This window comes from Neovison vison, chromosome 5, assembly GCF_020171115.1.
Source record: "Neovison vison isolate M4711 chromosome 5, ASM_NN_V1, whole genome shotgun sequence".
Classification (NCBI taxonomy): Eukaryota; Metazoa; Chordata; class Mammalia; order Carnivora; family Mustelidae; genus Neogale; species Neogale vison.
Window position 1 is genome coordinate 1,902,477 of NC_058095.1, and position 18,592 is coordinate 1,921,068.

At 55.5% G+C, this 18,592-nt stretch overlaps 1 protein-coding gene across 1 annotated transcript in view; it reads right to left on the reverse strand.

The window, feature by feature from the left end:
• The window catches only part of RPTOR (regulatory associated protein of MTOR complex 1), a 305,182-nt gene that overhangs the window by 145,854 nt on the left and 140,736 nt on the right, over positions 1-18,592 (reverse strand). Inside the window, exon 6 of the mRNA XM_044247255.1 lies at positions 14,509-14,684. Within this exon, the coding sequence (XP_044103190.1) occupies positions 14,509-14,684 (176 nt within the window). The remainder of the gene's footprint in view (positions 1-14,508; positions 14,685-18,592) is intronic.

Here is an 18,592-nt window from a genome sequence, read left to right on the forward strand (position 1 = left end):
AAAACGTACATTGCAGCAGAACATCTACTAGTAAAGCGCGACGGGTCAGTGGGAGGACAGAAGGGGACAGCCGGGCACGGCGCACTCCTGGCCTTGGCTGTAGGCAGTCCTGTTCAGCCCACCGGGACAAGCCGGCCTATCTGTGGCTCTGTGGCTGGGGGACGTGGACCTGGTGGCCCTGATTGCCGCCTTCTCTGGAAGCTTCCACGGTAGCTTAGTGTTGCCTCCTCCTCCCGGAGCCCGGAACCAGCCCCCTGGCCCTCGCTGCTCCCTGACCTCCTGAGCGTGCCACCTGGTCCTCGGGGCTCCCTAATCCCCACTGGACCCTCTCCCACCTCTGGTCTCATGCCGACCCGCCCCATTCTGCTGCCCCTGGTCTCTGGCAGCCCTGCTCGCCGGGCACAGAGGCCCTCAGCTGCTCCTCTGGCTGCTTCTACCCGCCCGCGGGACGTGCTCGCACCCCTTCTCCACTCCGGTTCTCCCTGCCCGTCACCCCAGCCCATCTACACAGTGGGACTGAGTCCAGCTGAACACCCCTCCCCCGCCCTGCAGAAACCTCCCCTTCCTCCCGTCATTCTCACCCGCAGCCTCTCGTGCCTGAAACACAAAACTCCCGCGACCCACAGGCAACCACGGATGACCCAGCCTCCCATGCGATCTGGTGAGCCCAGCACCAGACGTAGCTGAGCACTGCAGCCAAGGCCTCCCCCACTTCCTCCGGGGCACTCAGATCTCCCGTGTCTAACGCCCCATCCTGCCCGGTCCCGTTTGTACAACGGGGCTCTTCCCCAGCGGTGCGTTTTTAATGAGGAGGGCATCAGAGAGCATTACAAATCACACCCGCAAACTCTGTGCCCTCCACCGCCTGTGCCCCCTCAGGTCCTGGCCGCTCCGAGTCGGGTCCACACTGGGGGACTGCCCTGTGCCCAAACATCCGTGCACATTCCCAGCAGGACCTGCGCCCTGCTACTGCTGGTGGATGTGCTTGTCTCCCGAGGCAGGCTGCACGACCTGGCTCTGCAGACCAGACCGCAGCCCAGCACTGCACCTGCCATCACCCAGCAGGTGTCTCCAGAGCAAGACCCGCTCCTAAATGTCATGTTTGTGAACCTCATCCTCCTTCCTGGTTCGCAGTCACCATCTCTTCCCTCAGACGTCAGGACTCTGCCACGCTGGCCCGTTCACATCACCCCAACATGGTTTGAGCCCATGACCCGGCCAGGACCGTCGGCTCAGAAAGCTGTGTCCACCGTCTCACCGTCTGGTGGGACCTCGCTCATCCCTGCAGGCTTGGAACTGTCAACACCTGCCTGCTCTGGGGCAAGCAGAAGGAAGCTGGCCGCTGTCCTCTCCGTTCCGAGAGCCGCGTGAGGAGCGTGTGTGTCCCTAAAGGACAGGGACTCTGTCTCACAAATCTTTATAATGCAAGTCCTTCTAAGGCCACCTGGAACAGAACAGGCATTCCGAAGAAGCTGTTACTACAAACGCAGAATAAGCAAACATTAGGCCGTTCCCGACAGCTCGCGGTGACGGGACCCGGCCTCTGTGTCTGGTTCAAACGGTTCCACATCAAGTATGTCAACATCAGAGGGACAAATGACAAGGGGAAAGAAAACCAAAGAGGCTGGCATCCCGTGGCTTCAGTGACACCCTCTGTAAACAACTGGGGACGCCATGCTGCCCCGCGCATGGGCCACACGTGGTCACCGGACGCTGGAATTCGAAAGATGCTCCATTCCCGAGGGACCGTCAATCCCGTCTTAGCACAAAACAAATGAGAAAGAAATGGCTTCCCACGTAAACCAGTCCAAGGACTGCTGCTTCATGCCCACAAGGGTCACGAGTGTCCACCACAAAACCAGCAGCTGTTGTGCTGACGCGCTCGAGAGCGACGCGGCCTGGTGTTACTGACCACGTGCGGAGGCCGTGCGAGCTTACACACACTGTCAGTGAGAAGTGCAAGTACCAGTAAAACGCCCGGAAGCCGAGTAAGAAGACACACAAAGGCAAGTAAACAGTTAACAAGTCACTGTTTTATCGAACACGATGGGATTCCGTGGCTCTGCAAGTAGGATTTCAAGCAGGGACTGAAGCGAACTTGAACACGGCAAGGAGGGTAGGCAACCGTCAGAGGACAAATGGCTTTCTTCCCATTGGCCACGGACAGCGGGAGGCCTGGGAGGGGTGGGGAGTGGGGCTGGCGGGGGCAGACGCTATTTTACGATCATTTCAGCCAACACTGACGTCCTGGAGTGACGTTCCTAACTCGGTGGCTGCGACAGCCCCACTGTGAGTGAGTCACACCTCACCTTTGGTCTCTTCTGAACATTCCTGTTATGTTAAAAAAAAATTCCGTTCACGCCTGTTGTCTTCCACCCCCACCGCATACTGACGCATTCAAACGCTCACAAGATACTCCTGGATTCACTAAACTTCAGCAAGATCCTGTCTGAGGTCACACATTCCCCACTTCTCTTGTGAGATAAACACGGAGGAGAGAGGGTGTGAGCCAACAGGAAATTACTACCAGTTAAGTAAACTCCAACATGAATCAATATTAAAAAGGCAACTTGCGCTTTATAAAAAATTATTTAAGAAAACATTTCTTAGGGAAATAAGCTGATTTTCCAAAGGCTCCATGTGCCTGAAATTCGGTCTAAGAGGTCACCTAGCCAGTGATCCCACGAACGGCATTTCTTAGCTTTTAGAATTATTGATGACCCTGAGCCTTGGGGCGGCTCTTCGCACACTCAGCTGATGTCCGAGAGAAACAGAAGGAGATGTGGCTTAAAGTGCAGGCATTTCATAAAGGGCCGCCCGTCCAGTGTGTGACACGGGTGACCCCCTGTTGTTACGAACTGCTTGCTCCTCTGTGTTGGTTAGAGGTCACACGCTGTGCGGACGGAGCACAACGTGACGACCTCTTCACCTGCGGATGGACATCTGGGTTGTTTCAGGGTTGGGGCGTCCACAACGGAGCCGCTAGGAACACTCACGTGCTCCCCTTGCTGCGGACAGGTTTTCCTCCCTCGGGTCAATAAACAGGTACAGAACTGACGGGCCATGTTTAACATCAGTAGAAACGGCCAGACCCAGGTCTGGGGCAGGTGTACGGTCCCGCGCTCCCCCGGCAATGTCGGAGCACTCTGGATGGTCCGCTCTCCTCGACACAGCACGTGCCTTTCCGGTGTCCACCAGCCATGCGTGTGCCTTCTTTGTGAACCGCTGTTCCAATCGTTTGGCTATTTCTTTCAAATTTGGGTTGTCTCCTTGACTTTTCAAAGGTCTTTCTATAGTCTCTGTACAAGGCTTTGTCAGACACACGTGTGGTAAATCTTTCCAACGAGGTGTCTTAACGGTGTCTGTGAAACAGCTAAAGTTTTTAATTTTGACGAAATTCAACTAGTCCGTGTTTTTAACGGTTTGTGCTGTTTGGGTCATGTCTAAAAATTACCAATAATTTCTCTTGTGTTTTCATCTACAAGTTTCATAGTTTTAACTTGTAAAAGATCAGAAGGTAATTTTTCTGTAGCGTGTAAATGGGGGTGAGGGGTTTTGAGTATCCGGAATGAACGGGAATTACTGTAATACTGTTTGTGAAAAGACTGTCCTTTCTCTATCAGATTCCCTTGGAGCCTCTGTCCAAAGTGAGGCGGGCGAACACGCGTGGGTTCCCAGTGCGCATCCCGTCCCACGGATCTCTGTGGCCGTCCTTAGCCAGGACCACAGGCGCGATGACTGCAACTTCGTAGTAAGCCTTGAAATAAACCCAAGTGCCTCTTTCTCAACCTTGTTTTGGCTAACACCCTTTGCATTTCTATATAGAATTTAAAATCAACTTGTCCATTTCTTTTTAAAAATAGGGTTAAAAACTAGGATTCTGATTGGGATTGAGCTGGATCTACCAACCAAGCACAGTGCAACTCTCCACGAATTTGCTCTTTCTCCGCGACGTTCCTTCTGTGTGTTGTGTGCACAGGTCTGGCACATATTTTGTTACGTTCATCCCAAGTATCTCATAATCACGAAGCCACAGCAAATCACATTTTTAAATTTCAATTTCCAACTGTTTGTCATTTCTATATAGAAATCCAACTGATGTGGGGGTGCCAATCTTGTATCTTAGAACCTTGCTACAATAAATTACTAGTTCCAGAAAGGTTTTTGTAGACTTCTTATATGATTTTCTACATAACAGCCATGTTGTCTGTGAATAAATAGCTTTATTTCTTTGCCAACCGGCATGCCCGTTAATTTTCTTCTAGCTTTACTGCACTGACCAGAACTTCTGGTGCAGTACTGAACAGCAATGCTGAGAGGGAACATTTTAGTCTTGTTTCCAGCCCTCCAGGGAAAACGCTGAACCTTTCATTATTAAGTACACTGTTAGCTACAGGCTTTTCCTACATGCCTTTCAGGAGCTTGACAATGTATGCTTCTATTCCTAGTCTCCAAGTTGTTTCGTCATGACAGGGTGTCAAATTTTGTCAAATGCTTTTGATGCACCTATTGAGATGATCATATGGTTTTCTCTTTTATTCTGGAAAAGGACAGTGAGATCATTCATAAAACTGTGTACATTATAATGAATTGAGTGTATTGATTTGTACCTCTTGAACAAACCTTCCATTCCTAAGACAAACCTTGCTTGATCCTAACACTTTATCCTTTCTATATTTTCAGAGACTTCATGTGCTAATATTTTGTTAAGGACTTTTATATCTGTGTTAATGAGGAATTCTGGTCTGTAAGTTCCTTTAATTCCCCCCTTGTATAGTCTTTGTCTGACTTTGATGTTCCGTGAAAGTTAGCCTCTTCTATTTTCTGAAAAAGTTGATATAACATTTGAGAATTCATTGGTAACGATATCTGAGCCTGGAGTATTCTTTGTGAGCCTTTTAACTGTAATTCTGTTTCTTCATGAGGTATAAACTCTCCAAATTTCCTTTTTCTTCTTGTACCAGATTTGGTAATTTATGTCTTTCACAGAATTCATCCATTTCATCTAAATGCAGAATTTATTGGAATAAAGTCCTTCCTACTTAAAAGGATTCCCTTATAACCCTTTTAATGCTTGTGGGGTCTGTAGTGATGCCGCATTTTTACTTCTGATATAGGGAATCTGTGTCTCCTTTCTGGTCTTCCCCATTCCTCAGAGAATTTAAACAATTTTATTGTAGTTTTCAAAAATTATCACCTAGTTCATGGGTTTCTAGATTTTTCTGGTGCATTTTCTGTTTATTTTTGCTTTTTTTTTTTTAAGATTTTATTTACTTATTTGACAGAGAGAAATCACAAGTAGATGGAGAGGCCGGTAGAGAGAGAGAGAGAGAGAGAGAGAGAGAGAGAGAGAAGCAGGCTCCCTGCTGAGCAGAGAGCCTGATGCGGGGCTCGATCCCAAGACCCTGAGATCATGACCTGAGCCGAAGGCAGCGGCTTAACCCACTGAGCCACCCAGGCGCCCCTATTTTTGCTTTTTTAAAAAATTTCTTTTCTTCTTACAGTTTAATGCGTCTTTCTTTTTTCTGGTGTTATAAAGACCATACAATTTAGACTGTTCAAATTAAAATCTATAGGTATGATTATGGTTTTGAGTTCAGTTATACGTGTGTGTGTATGTGTGTGGAGATATACGTACATATATCTACCTCGTTCACCAATTCTATTTGCTGCTTATCTGATATTTTACCCCTGATTCTCTCATGCTGAAACTTCAGTTAGTTTATCTCACAAACCGCGCAATGAGAAAGGTCATAGCGAATGTCTCTAAGTGGACTTTTGTAAGCATTTCCATGTACCACTAAGAAAGAAAGGGTACTCCCAATTACACAGGCATGTGATTGTAAGACAGCACTGGATCTTGGAGATGTCTGAATGGGAAAACGGGCATCCTAGAATCGACGGACTAGGCCAGATGACCCATGCTGTACAGAGGTAATTACACATTTTTGTTTTCTACAACTTACTTGTCTTATTGATGTCTAGCACTTCTAGGAGTGCAGAAGTGCCAGAGAGAAATCCTGCCTTGTTCCCAGTCTCAAAGGGAGGGTGTCTCAAGTTTCTCCACTAAGACACTGTTTGTTGAAGAGCTTGGTGCACCCTCCCCAAGTGAGGTGAGCTGCTAAGGTCTCTACTCAAACACGGAGCTCAACTCCCTCCACACTGCCACTAAAGTGAAAGAAAAGGAGCAAGACAAGAAAGAGGCCTGGGGACAAAATTACAGCAAAGGATAGATGTGGGGCACCTGGGTGGCACAGTCAGTTAAATGTCTGACTCTTGGTTTCAGCTCAGGTTGTGATCTCAAGCCCACACTGGGCTCTGCGCTCAGAGTGTGCTTGAGATTCTCTCTCCTTTTCCCTCTGCCCTTCCTGCTCATGCTCCTTCTTGCTCGCTCTCTCTCTCTCAATAAATCAATAAAGCTTTTTTTTTTTTTTTTAAAGGGAGATCGGCAGTCACCAGGCAGACAGGCAGAACCTGCACCAGTGTCAGGTGCCCACCCAGGTCTGCATCCCGGCTCTACCAGTTACTAGTCGTGCAGCCTCCTGCCCTCGTCCTGACAGCAGGACCAGAGGTGCCCCGTCCCCCAGGCGCAGCGTGCGGTGGCACCGAGGGTGCTCGGTATGTGCTGGCCACCCCCGTTACGGGCACGTGAACATTTCAGCCAAACGGAAGAACGAGTCAGGCTGGTTGTAACGACTCAGCAGAAGAGAGAGGGCTGAAACCTGAGCCCTGGACAGGGAAAAGCCAAAAGAAGTCAGCCGACTCCCAGAGCGGACCGTCGGGACGCAGGGAACCAGGCGCCAGGCTTGCTTGAAAGAGGAGCTGCCAGTGAGAGTGAGGGTCTGACCTTGTATGGGGAGTGGTGGGAGCCCCAGGACTCCCCTTCCTATCGTGGGATTCCGGGGCGTTTCTCAGACCGGCAGGGGTCGTGGAGACACCGTGAGCAGCTCAGGGTTGCCTCTCCTTGCAGGATCTTCTTTCTCCAGATCATGGCATTTCCCCTGGTTTTGTAAGGGGAACCTTTTGTCCTTCTTCAATGTTAACCTTTGTTTTCCGACTACATGGACTACCTCTGAACCCGCTTCAGCCGTGTCCAGACGAGAAAACTCCCCTATCACCCTCAGCCAGCTTGGTGTCGTTCACGGTGCTTTAAGAGTAAGAGTTCTAGTCTTCAGAGCTTTCTTTCTAGCTCTTTTTCCGATCCTGAGCTCTAACTTCACAGCGTGGTGGTCCGAGAGCAGAGCGGACACAACGCTGAGGCCCGCGGTTACGCAGGCTTCCGTTGTAGCCCCGCCCACGGAGGATTTCTGTGGATCGGCCACATGAGCCACAAACGTACACGCGTGTCTGGCACCGATGTGGGCCTCTACGCCTGTAAACACACGGTTCGGTAATCCTGGTGCTGGAATCTTACCGACTCCTCTTCCTTCCCACCTCCTCGGTATCTCACCATCCTCATGCCTGATTTGTCCGTGGCTCTCTCCGTCCTCCGTCGTCGTTGCGGGCCACGTTGTCAGGTGTGAAGAGAGCCCTGTCGACGGGTCTTCCTGGTGTCCTGCGCTCTCTCTCCGCAAGACACTCTTCCTTGTCCCCCTCACGGCTTAGCCCGGGCTCTGCTTTGGCTCATTAAAACAGCCACTCCGGCTTTCTTTCGGTTCAAATTTCTCTTCTTTCCAAATCCTGTGGTTTTCAGCCTTTCAAACCTTTGGTTTGCTGCGTCACAGTGAATTGCATCGAGCGTGAGAACCGCCGTACTTTGAGAGATGAATTCAACTCCCAGAGCATCACTCTTATTTCAGAACTGATTTGGGCTGCCTTAATTTATGTTTTCTATTTCCCATGCATTTCTTTTTTCCTTTTCTTACTTTTTTTAGAGAAAAGAAATTTTCTCTCCTCATGTGAAAATGGTACTTTCTGTTTCCGTTATTTTGGTGGTTTTGTCTAACACACCGGATGGACCCAACAGCCTCCATACGGGACACCTTCGTTCTCCTCCTGTCACTCGTCCTCAGGTGTCTCCCTCTTCCCATCTCTGTCTCTTTGGTGGAAGTCGCGGCCGAGCTTCAGGCGCTCCCGCCTGCCGCGCCGCGGTGCTCCTGTGAGTGCACCTGCTGCGTCCTCACTGTCGGTTCTGGCCGTCCCGCCGCCCTGTCCTGCGTTTGTCCCTCCCACACGCGGCGTTGTCCTTTGTCACCCTGCTGCCATCCTCATACTCACTTCTTCCTCCCCTTTCTGCCCGTGCCGGCTGGGGTCACCGCTTTTCTCTCCTTCCCTCCCTCCTTGCTTCCGTACCCATCCGGCGCAGCCCGGGGAGCAGTGGCACGCACGGCCAGAACAGCCGCCCTCGGCCCGCCCTCGCCCGCACCCTCGAGGGCTCGCACCCCTGCCCTCTCCATCCCGGCCTCCCCTCCCCTCCCCCAGCGGTCTCAGCCGGCCCCAAGGGTCCACGCACTCCCGGCTCATGGCTGAACGGCTTCCCACCCGTGGCAGCCCGAGGAGTGGGTCTAGGGTCGGGAGCCAGGGAGCGGCCAAGAGGGGTCGGAGGTCAGCAGCCCTGCATTCCCGCTCCTCCAGCTCTGCTTCCGAGCAGCACACGGCAGGTTTCCGCACGTGGCCCTTCTTTAAAGAGGCTCTGTCGCGGGCGCCGCGATCCTGCCCTGACCAGCGCGGGCCGGCACCCGGCCGCAGGGAGCACACGCGGTCTGGTCTGGAGGAAACGCCGTCCTCCGTGTGGGCACGCGACCCACCAGAACCGGAGACTCGGGAAGCTCCCAGGGTCGTGCAGCAGGACCAGTGTGTGTGAGGCCTCACCGTGGAGCCCTCCAGAGAGGAAAACCGTTTCGTTAAATTCCAAATGAAACTTGCCTGTACCGAGGCCCAAGACACAACGTGGGACATTCTGACAAAGTCCTGGTGGGACGGGGCTGTCTGGTGCGTCTGGATCGCCTCATTCTCAGGGAGGCTCCCTGGGCATCTCGGCCGTCAAGCGTTGGAAGTAAGGCAGAGTCATTTCAGTGTTTACGTGGAAGCTACAGCTCCTACCACCCGGAGCGCTGAACAGGAGGCAGGAAGTTTGTTCTTAACAGAGAAGCTGTGTTTTAGAAAATGCTACAGAGAACAGTTAACCCCATCATCAAAACCCAGCAGGAATTTATGTCTAAAGGTAATTCTGATGCAGCCTGAGTCTTAAAGAAACATAGAAAGCCTGCATGGCACAGTTGGTTAAGCATCCAGCTTTCGATTTTGGCCCGGGTCATGACTTCAAGGTCGTGAGATGAAGCCCTGCGCTGGGTTCCGCACTCGGCACGGAGCCGGCTTGAGAGTCTCTCCCTCTCCCTCTGCTCCCCACCCCCACTCACCCACGCTTGTGCACGTACACTTTCTTTCTCAAATAAATGAATTAATTAAATCTTAAAAAAAAAAAAAAAAAGGAACCAAGCAAGCAAGCAAATGTCACAGCCAGGGTTCAGGTGAGGTGGTCACTGCACTCTGTTCAGCCTGGCCAGACGCACGATGGCGGCCTGGCACCTGGTTCCCCGCGTCCCGACGGTCTGCTCTGGAGTCGGCTGACTTCTCTTTGGCTTTTCCCCATCCAGGGCTCAGGTTTCAGCCGTCTCTTGTCTGCTGAGTCGTTACGACCAGCCCGACTTGTTCTTCTCTTTGGCTGAAATGTTCACGTGTCCGTAACGGGGGTGGCCAGCATGTACCGGGCGTCCTCGGTGCCACCGCACGCTACACCTGGGGGATGGGGCAGCTCTGGTCCTGCTGTCAGGACGAGGGCAGGAGGCCGCACGGCTAGTAACTGGTAGAGCCGGGATGCAGACCTGGCCGGGCTCCTGACCCTGGTGCGGGTTCTGCCTGCTGCCTGGGGACTGCCCTCTCCTTCACCTCTCTCCCTGGGTAAACATGAGGCAAGACTTCCCATGTGGACAGATCTACATTAATTCTGCGTCATTAACATTTAAACTCCTTGAAATTCCTCAATTTAATTGAAAGGAAGGAAACAAGTTTTCTTGACCTCTATTCAAACCAAAATAATGTCTATCATTTTCTTTAATAAACAGAACGATTCCATGCCGCGCAGTACAAAAGACATCCATCTTTTTTATAGCAAGTCCCGCAGCAAATTAAATAGCACTGAGTTATAATTTTCAGTAGTACACAAATATACCCAGGATAAATTTAAAATGGCATTCTGCCACCAATCCAAGAAGAAGAAAAAGCCAAGAAACCCTATATTTTGGACCCTTGTACTTCACTGATACACATGGAGAGCAAGGTAATCCATTCTTTAGGGAACAATGTACTTGCTCATTTCAGAATTATTGAAATGATCAGTTTCTGAAAATAAGAAAAACATGAAGAGAAATCAGAAAACAACAATTTCCAACAATTATTTCATCATCAAAAAAGGTTCATAAATACGCAGACCACCAACCACAAACTCACACACCTCGTAAGTGGAAAGCAAGGCTATGGTGTGTGTATACAGCACACAGTGGTCTGCATAACCGTGCCTGGTTATGTCAAAAGCCCTCCTCTGCTTTACATCAGGAGAAGGAAGGAGGAAGGAAGGAGGGGGAGGCCTGCTTTTAGGTTATTTCCTGACCAGTAGATGAGGACAGCAGTCATCTGCAGTTAAGATCCTGGTTCTGTTCTCTACGGTACAAGTTGGCAAGGTAGGACCCGCTACCTGTTTCCACAAATAAAGATTCACTGCAACACGGCCGCACCCACCTGCGCACACACCGCGAGCGGCTCTTCCGTGCTGCACAGCCCAGCGGGGACCCTCGGGCCCTTGGAGCCTAAACGACTCGCTTCCTGGCCCTTTACAGAAGTTGTTGGATCCCTACCCTAGAGGTTCTCTGAGCTCTCCTTTCTGTATTTACCAGAATCCTAAATCCTAAAGTCCTAGGTTTTGATTAAATAAGACACAAAACATTAACACAGTGAAATCTTACGCCATCATTACAAATGATGTTTACTAAGAGTTGCCTAATGGTCTAGGATAAATTATTATGACCCAAAGATGAAGAAACCGCGGTGGCAGTCTTATCGCTCCAGCGCAGAGACGCGCGCGCATGGCGGAGACTGCCAGAAACAGACCCAAAAGTGAACGCTGATTGTGCTCGCGATCGCAAAACCCTGAATAATCTTCTCTCTCTCTTTTTTTTTTTTTTTTGCTTTTTAGTTGATTTCTACAAAGGGATATTTCACTTTACATTTACTTTTTACATGAAAGAACAAAACTTTCATCCTAATCATATAAATGAGTACCACCTACCAAATTACTTTCCTTTCTCTCTTCAAGAAAAGCTGGGGGTTCTTAACTCAGCCGTGAGAGACAAGAGCACATTTTACTCGACGAGGCTCCCAACGGTGACGGTTTGTCACCAGCAGGACAGTCCTCGGCGCGGCACACAGTGGTTCACGGTAAGGGGTCTGCCCGCCCGGGACAGCCTCGCGGTTCCGGACACTGGTCATCTGACGGCTGTGCCCTGCAGCTGCGGCCCATGGACCCCCAACGTCCATCGGGTGGTGACCTTGTGAGTCTGACTTATCCTTCACAGTGCTTCCTGCCGAACACTCACTCCTGTAAGTTTTAGTCATTTCCCAAGTCCGAAAGGACCGCAGGCCGCTCCTGACGTGACGCACCAGGCCACGGCAGCATGAAAGCCCGTGCACTGGTCAGAGGGCAGGGACCCACTCTGGAACTTGCGCGGATCAACCGGTGTCCACGTGCCAGCAGCTTCCCTAGCGAACGCCAAGTCCCTCCTGACCAAGACGGAAAAGCACATGCTGGAGCCGTGGGTGAGGAACGTCCACTCACTGTGCTGGGGCGCGTGTGCCAGGGGCGAGGACGGAGGGCGGGGGGCCACAGATTCCCTTCGAGGCTCCTCGTGCCTTCTCCCCTGCCCCCTTCCTGCATCTCCATCACCCGCCTGAAAACCTGTACACCTGCCCCATGTGAGTTGCATCAAATCAGCCCCAGCCTGGCTGGGGGTGGGGGGGGGCGGGCAGGGGTGGGTCGGAGGCCCTGAGCACACTGGCTCACCACATCATTCCAGAGTCGGGGTACACAGAGGCAGGAAGGGCAGAAAACCCGAGAGAGAGGGGCAGGAAAGTGAGCAGAAATGAGGCCTGCTCTCCAGATTTCAAGGCACACATGTGGGGTCTCCCGCCCACAGATTCCCACCTTCCTGCTGCCGCCTCCCACCCCATCGGGACCAGACTGGGACCAGATCGGGACCATCATCCCACAGATCATCTCCCTGCTGCTCTATTCCTACTAAGTCACGTTCCCACGGAAACCATCCAGGCTCTCCCGGCCGGTCCTCCAAGTCCAAAGCCACGGCTCAGCGTTCAAAGCACCCACATCTCACGCAGTCTACCCGACATACACCCCGCCCCACACCTTCCTATGTAATGAGGCCAGCGCATGCGCTCTCTTCACAGACATGCACGTCACCCCCGGTGACAGCCAGCCCGCCGGGCTGCGTCTCCTCCACACGCTCCGTGGGCCCTCAGAGTGTGTGCGTCCCCGGGAACATCAGAGCCCCTGGTGCACGCGTGTGTTCAGTCTGACCCGAGCTGCTTGTGACGCCCAGACGTGCTCTGCCTGCGTCCAGCTCCCACGTACCCTGTTCACTTTCAGGCCGCAGCCTGTCCCCTCAAGACTAGACTCCAAAGGCACGACAACACCACGTTCCTCTGCACCTCCTACGGCGCTCAGCGTAGGTCTGACGGACGCCGTGGGATTTTGTCCGTTATGCTGTGGATCATGAGTGGAATGAACGGACTCCAGGGTCCTCTGGACCAGGACCTTCTGCAGTCCTGTCCCACGGACCTGTGATCTTTCTTGGCAGCCCCCAAACAGGGAGGACGGTTACAGAGAAAACCTCGCCAACCCCTCGCAAGAGGGGACCCACGTGCAAGGAGCTGCAGCCGTGGGGACACAGACGACGGGGGAGCCCGTGTGCTCCCTGGTGGGCGGGCGCTGCTCGGACTGAGTTCTGCCTCTTCCCCGCGTCCTGGGAACGTGGCCGTGTGGCCCCCGGGAGCGGCACCCCTGCCAACCTCTCCCTGCCTGTGGGGACGTCCATCTCTCCCTGTACCACTTGCCCTTCTGGCCTGTTCTCTGCCGCTCCCGGCTGTCGCCCTGATGTCCCTCAGTGTCCCCTCCCAGCTGACCTGGGTTACAGCTGCCCTTGCTGCCACGGATCCCATCCACTGTGTTCCTTCTTCCTGTGTCTCCGCTGGGCAGGTTTCTATGCTCCTGCCTCGGAGTCCCACCTCCGGCTTCTCGCGTCTTCCTTCAGCTCCCACCATGTGCACACGCTTGTCGGCCGACATTCGGCAGCCTCTCTCTGTGCTGGCTGTGCCCCACCCCATTGACTTCTGCTTCTCGGGGCGCAGCGGAGAGCGTCCCTAGGCAGGTGTTGGCCTCTGTCAGCTCGGGGATAAGCCCAGCCGCTGAGGAGCACAGTGGGTCACCCCTGCCTGCCCCTCTGGGCAGCTCCCCCTCCCCATTCACTGCTCAGGGCTAAGTCGCCCTACAGGAGGCTCTCCCTGGGCTCCCCCGCAGCCCTGGGATTTGGGGGCGAGGGTGTGGCTAGCAGAGGGGTGCTGCCCAGCCAGTCCAACACCGATAACCTCTCACCCCAGGGCGCTGGCCTTACAGGAAACACTGCTTCAAGGGCAAAGCAGCCCAGGCCCTCGCAGGTCTCCCCAGGGGCCAGTCACTGTGCTGTCAGCCCCCAGGGCCCACGCTTGTTCCGCTGCTTCTCTGGATTGTGGGAAGGACCAGGGGTCTGTGTGTCTCCTGGTAGAAAGCCCCAGAAAACGCCCCCCCCCCAGCACCGGGAACAGCGCGCAGCTGAGTGCTTTCCCCGCGCCCCCGGACACGGGCTCTCTCCCGGCCGCACGACTACTCCATGGGAGCCTCCCAGCGAGACGGAAAACGGAAAGGAAGGAATGAAAAAGCAATGGGGGTGGGCGGCACAGCCCTGACGCGGAGGCCAGAGCATGCACGTCCCATGGTGGCGCCCATCAGCGACGCAGGGTCTTTAACGCAGGCTCTCCCGTGTGGAGCAGCCGCCCACGTCCTCGGTCATGTTCTCCAGAGCGCCAGACCACGACAAAGAGCGTGGGAGGCAAGGGTTGTGACTCGGTCTACGGCCAGCAATCAGTGGCAGGATCCAGCTTCCAGTCTGCCTCGGGGTCAAACGACTCTCCGGGTCATGGCGGCCCGAGTTCCAGAACACCCAGGGCTGCCGCAGGACACGCCCCAGCAGACCGGCACGGAGAGGGTGCTCTCGGGCGCCACACGGCAACAGACCACACGAGCCACTCACCCAAGAGGCTGAACGTTTCCTTCATTCTCTATGAGTAAAGCCTGAGCCTCAGGAGGCTGAGTTGACGCCCACCAGTTGCGTCTAGGGTCGGTCCCTGGGATCTGCGTCCCTTGGGTCCCCAGGGGAAGCCCAGGTCACGGCAGGAGGCACTTACCAGCGCAGGGCGATTTTGATGGGGGTGGTGAGGCATGACGTGAACAGGTCAGCCGGGAGGTCGGGGATCATGGGCAGGAGCTCGTTGGCCTCACAGGCCGCCAGCTGAATGCAGTTCTTCATGGACGGCGGCAAGGGCATCTGTGCGAGCGGGTGGTTGGGGTTGATGGCAGCGACCTGCAGGGGAGAACAGGAAGGGAGAGAGGCTCAGTGGCCACAGACGGCTACAGCGTCCGCTGGAAACGTGGGCCCGAAGCAGGGACCGACAGGGCAGCCCCCAGAGAGGCCGCCGGGGAGCGCCCCCCTGCAGTCGGTGGTCTGCGCTCGTCACCGAGGTCCCTCCACCAGCACCACCAGGCGGGTCTCTGGGAAGTAAGCTCTCGCCCCGGATTCGCACCGGTGCCGGACCGTCCCGGCGTTCGTACGTCCTTCCCTCCGGGCCCCGCGCGGTGTCTGAGCGTTTATCTTACAATCCAGTCTTCATCCAGCGTCCCTTGTTTTGCTGTTTCCCTGGCAAGGGCGCGGCTCAGGGTAGAGAGAGTGACCGCACCCGCCGCAGCAGCGAGCAGACGGCAGATGTGGCGCCCGCGGCGGGGACGCTGGGAACACACGAGGGTCAGGGCCCGGTGGCCGACCGGCTGCTTCCAGCCCCCGCAGGCGTGACCCGACATCTCAAAGCGTCGTAACGAGATACTTATTAATTCTGTAACCAGGGAGGGGGACTCTTCTCATTTTGCTTTGACACAAAACTTCACCTGTCCTTGAAGCAGGGGACTAGTCCTGCTTGCAGTCTCCTCCACTGAGACTTTGGTCGGCAGGCCCCAGCCCGGACGGCTGGCGCACACCACGCTGCGGGAGGAACGGCAGCCGCTAGTTACCGTGGACTGACGGGGCAGCCTCGTGAACAGCAGCAGAACTCCCCCAAACCCAGGACCTCTCACAGGCCGACCGCCTCCGCCAGCACGCGGCCTGGGACCCCTCCCCCGCCACACTCGAGGCCCGCGCCACACTCGGGTGGCAATCTGGTCCTCCGGGCCTCCGCCACGAGCTCCCTGGGGAAGGCCTTCCGTGGCGGGGCAGCAGGCCCGGCCTGGGGCACAGAAGCGGAGGGTGGCCCTCCTGGGACCGGGGACGGCACGGTGCCGCAGAGGGCAAGCGGACAAAACCGTATGGTGGCTGACAGACTTCACACGTCCTGCATGTCAGTTTGCTGTGGGACGAGGCAGCAGCGTCACAGGTCACTAACAGAATGAGAATTAAACCCCAGAATGCCAGCTGAGCGGGGCGTCCACTATGTCCAGGACCTGCTCACCCACTCACCCACAAACAGCCACAGAAAGCTACTTGCCGCGGCCCGAACGCAGGCGGTCCCCACCCCACAAGGGCAGGACGGTGACAGCATCCCCCTACCTGCCCCGGCGCCTGGCGGTGCTGCCCGCAGCCGTGAGGCCCGAGGCCCCCACACCGTGAGGCTCGAGAGTGCAGGCACGTGGAGGGGATGCTGGGGTCCACGCGCCAGAGCGGCAGGACGCCCTCCTCTCCCTGTGGACCACCATGGCTATGCGGGCGACAGGAGGGTCCGTGGCGACGTCTCACCCGTCACGGCTCCGTGTCCTGCCGGGACCGGACTGGGCCTCACTCTCGCGTCCACTCCTCGTGGACCGGCCCTCCGCTGTCGACGTTTCTCCGGGCTCTTTCCCAGTCATGATGTCACGTGCTTTTGCCAAGAGCCCCAGAGGTGAGTTTTATTTCCATTCCTAGCGATCTCTCGCGTGAGGACGCGGCACCCCACGGAAGGCGTGTGCGCCCCGTCCCTCGGTCTGTGCGGCGGTCACGCAGAAGGAGGCTGCTCCGGGTTCCGGGCCGCGTGTGCCCCTCTGGACACCGCTGAAACCCCAGCCGGGGACGCGGGCCGGCGCTCCACGGGCTCTGCCGACCGGGCCCGGGCCTCTGGGGCCATGTTCGCCGGCTCGCGGACGGCAGGCCGGTGAGGACGTGCGGCGCCACTACCGCGGAGGAGACCCCGCTCTTCGCCCCCACTGTCTCCCATGGAAGGCGGAAAGGCTGCAGCCGCACTGATGACCCGTCCTGCTACAAGAACGTGACCCAGAACTCCCAGCGCAGCTGTGCTTAGTCATAAAGAACATTTAACTCCCAATAAAAATACAACTTCTAGAGCTGCGCGTTTTTTTTTAATGGTGGTAAAATACCATTTTAACGTGACGGTAACGTGCAGCTCGCACTGTAAGCGCTCTGGCGGTGCGGTTCGGGGGTCCTGACAGCCGTCACCCGCGCGGCCCTCACCAGAGACGGGTTCAAAGCAAACGCGGCACCCGGGTGGCTCAGGTGTCACCTCAGGGTCGCAGCTAAGGTTGTGATCTCAGGATCGTGGGATCGAGCCCCACGTCAGGCTCTGCACTCACAATCCGGCTTCTCCCTCTCCATCTGCCTGCCCCTCTCCGTCAGATAAATAAAATCCTTTTACAAACTTAAATCAAATTAATGAAAAAGAGTCTCTCTGTTCTCCCGCCCCGACTCTCACTCCCTCGCTCTCTCTCGCAATAAATAATAAAGCAGAGAGGAAGAGACGGCAGACTCACACCTCTGCTCGCGTCCCGCTCCCCGCTCAGACAGCCGGCAGAGCACCTGCCCCGCAGGACACTGGCTGGCTCCCAGGGCTGCAGGGACGGCCCCCCAGAAGGACGTGGGCAGAACGAATGACCTCCTGAGCCATCTGGACCAGAGATTTTCCATGCCAGGTGGGTCTGTGGTCCGTCAGGCCCGAGGCACACAGGGAGGCTGGCAGGCGTGTCACAGGGCTGGGGCAGATGGGGGACCCTCTGGGCCTTGGCACTAGGTGCCAGCGTCCTCTCCCTGCCCCATCACCGGGCCACTAGGCAACTCTTTGAGGAGTCTGGAGGGAACTGCTGGTGGGCGGCAGGATTTCGGGCGCGCCAGTGCTCACACGGAGAAGCGCAAACAGGGCAGAAGTGCAGTGGGAGCCACAGCTGTGATGCACGAGGCCGCTGCCACGGTCTTGTTTTCCTTCTCAGAGAGACGTCTACTTTCACAGTAGGAATCTCGGAGGTTCCCTGGTTTGAGGTTTCTGGTTTATGATTTGCTTCTGTGTTCAGCTTCCTCTCTGACGGCGTTGCAAATGAGCAGCGGGGCCTCCGGCCACAGGCGCGGACGCTGCGCTCTGTCCCCCTCGCGTCTGCACTGAGCGTCTGCAATCTCACGCCCCCGGGATTGGAGCACCACGTGCTGGGCACCGGCCCCGCAGGGAGGGAGGGGGCGGATCGCATGCCAGCCACCACGGCGGAGCCCCGGCGGGGTGGGGGTTGACGAGGCCTCCCCGGCCCTGCACAGGTCTGTCCTGTCTGGCCCACGGGTGGTGCTCCCATGGCACTGTCGGGGGACGAGGCCGCACAGTCTACACCCCGGGCCTCACCAGCGTTTGGCCCAAAGCCTCCCAAGTCCTGGGCCCCGGAGGTGCTCCGTGAATGCCAAAGGAGGAAACGACAGGTACGTGGAGAAACATCTTTATTCCAAATACATCCACTAGAAATTAAATTTCCCAATTCAAAATAGGCATTGCTAGAAACCCCGACGGCTCCACAAGCCCCTCACAGCACGTGGTCACATGAACGGGAGTGGGCGGTAGGTCCAGCTGTAGACGGCCTGCAGAGACCGGCGTGGTCGCCTGTCCAGCGGGAAGCATTCTGTCACTGTCCCCTCCTCCCACCACACCATCGGGCGCCCAGAAGGCACACAAAAGCTCTGCTTTAGGGGTCACTACAATGGCACCATTTGAAAACAGTGACATTCAAGGCAAAGGAGTCCGTCCCCCAGTGAACCGCTAGTTTCCAGGCTCACTCACCTGGGAAGACAAGTACCTACCGGAACAGAGCAGTTTTTCCCACCCGCTGTTTTGGTTCTGTATGTACCTAAGACACTGACTGACCTTTTCATCGCACTTACTCTTTGGAAACAGTCTGCACGAGCGCCGAGAACTCTGCAAAGCCGCCCGGCACAGCCGTGAACACACCGGCGGGGGCCACTGCACAGCCCGAAGGGCGGGCCCG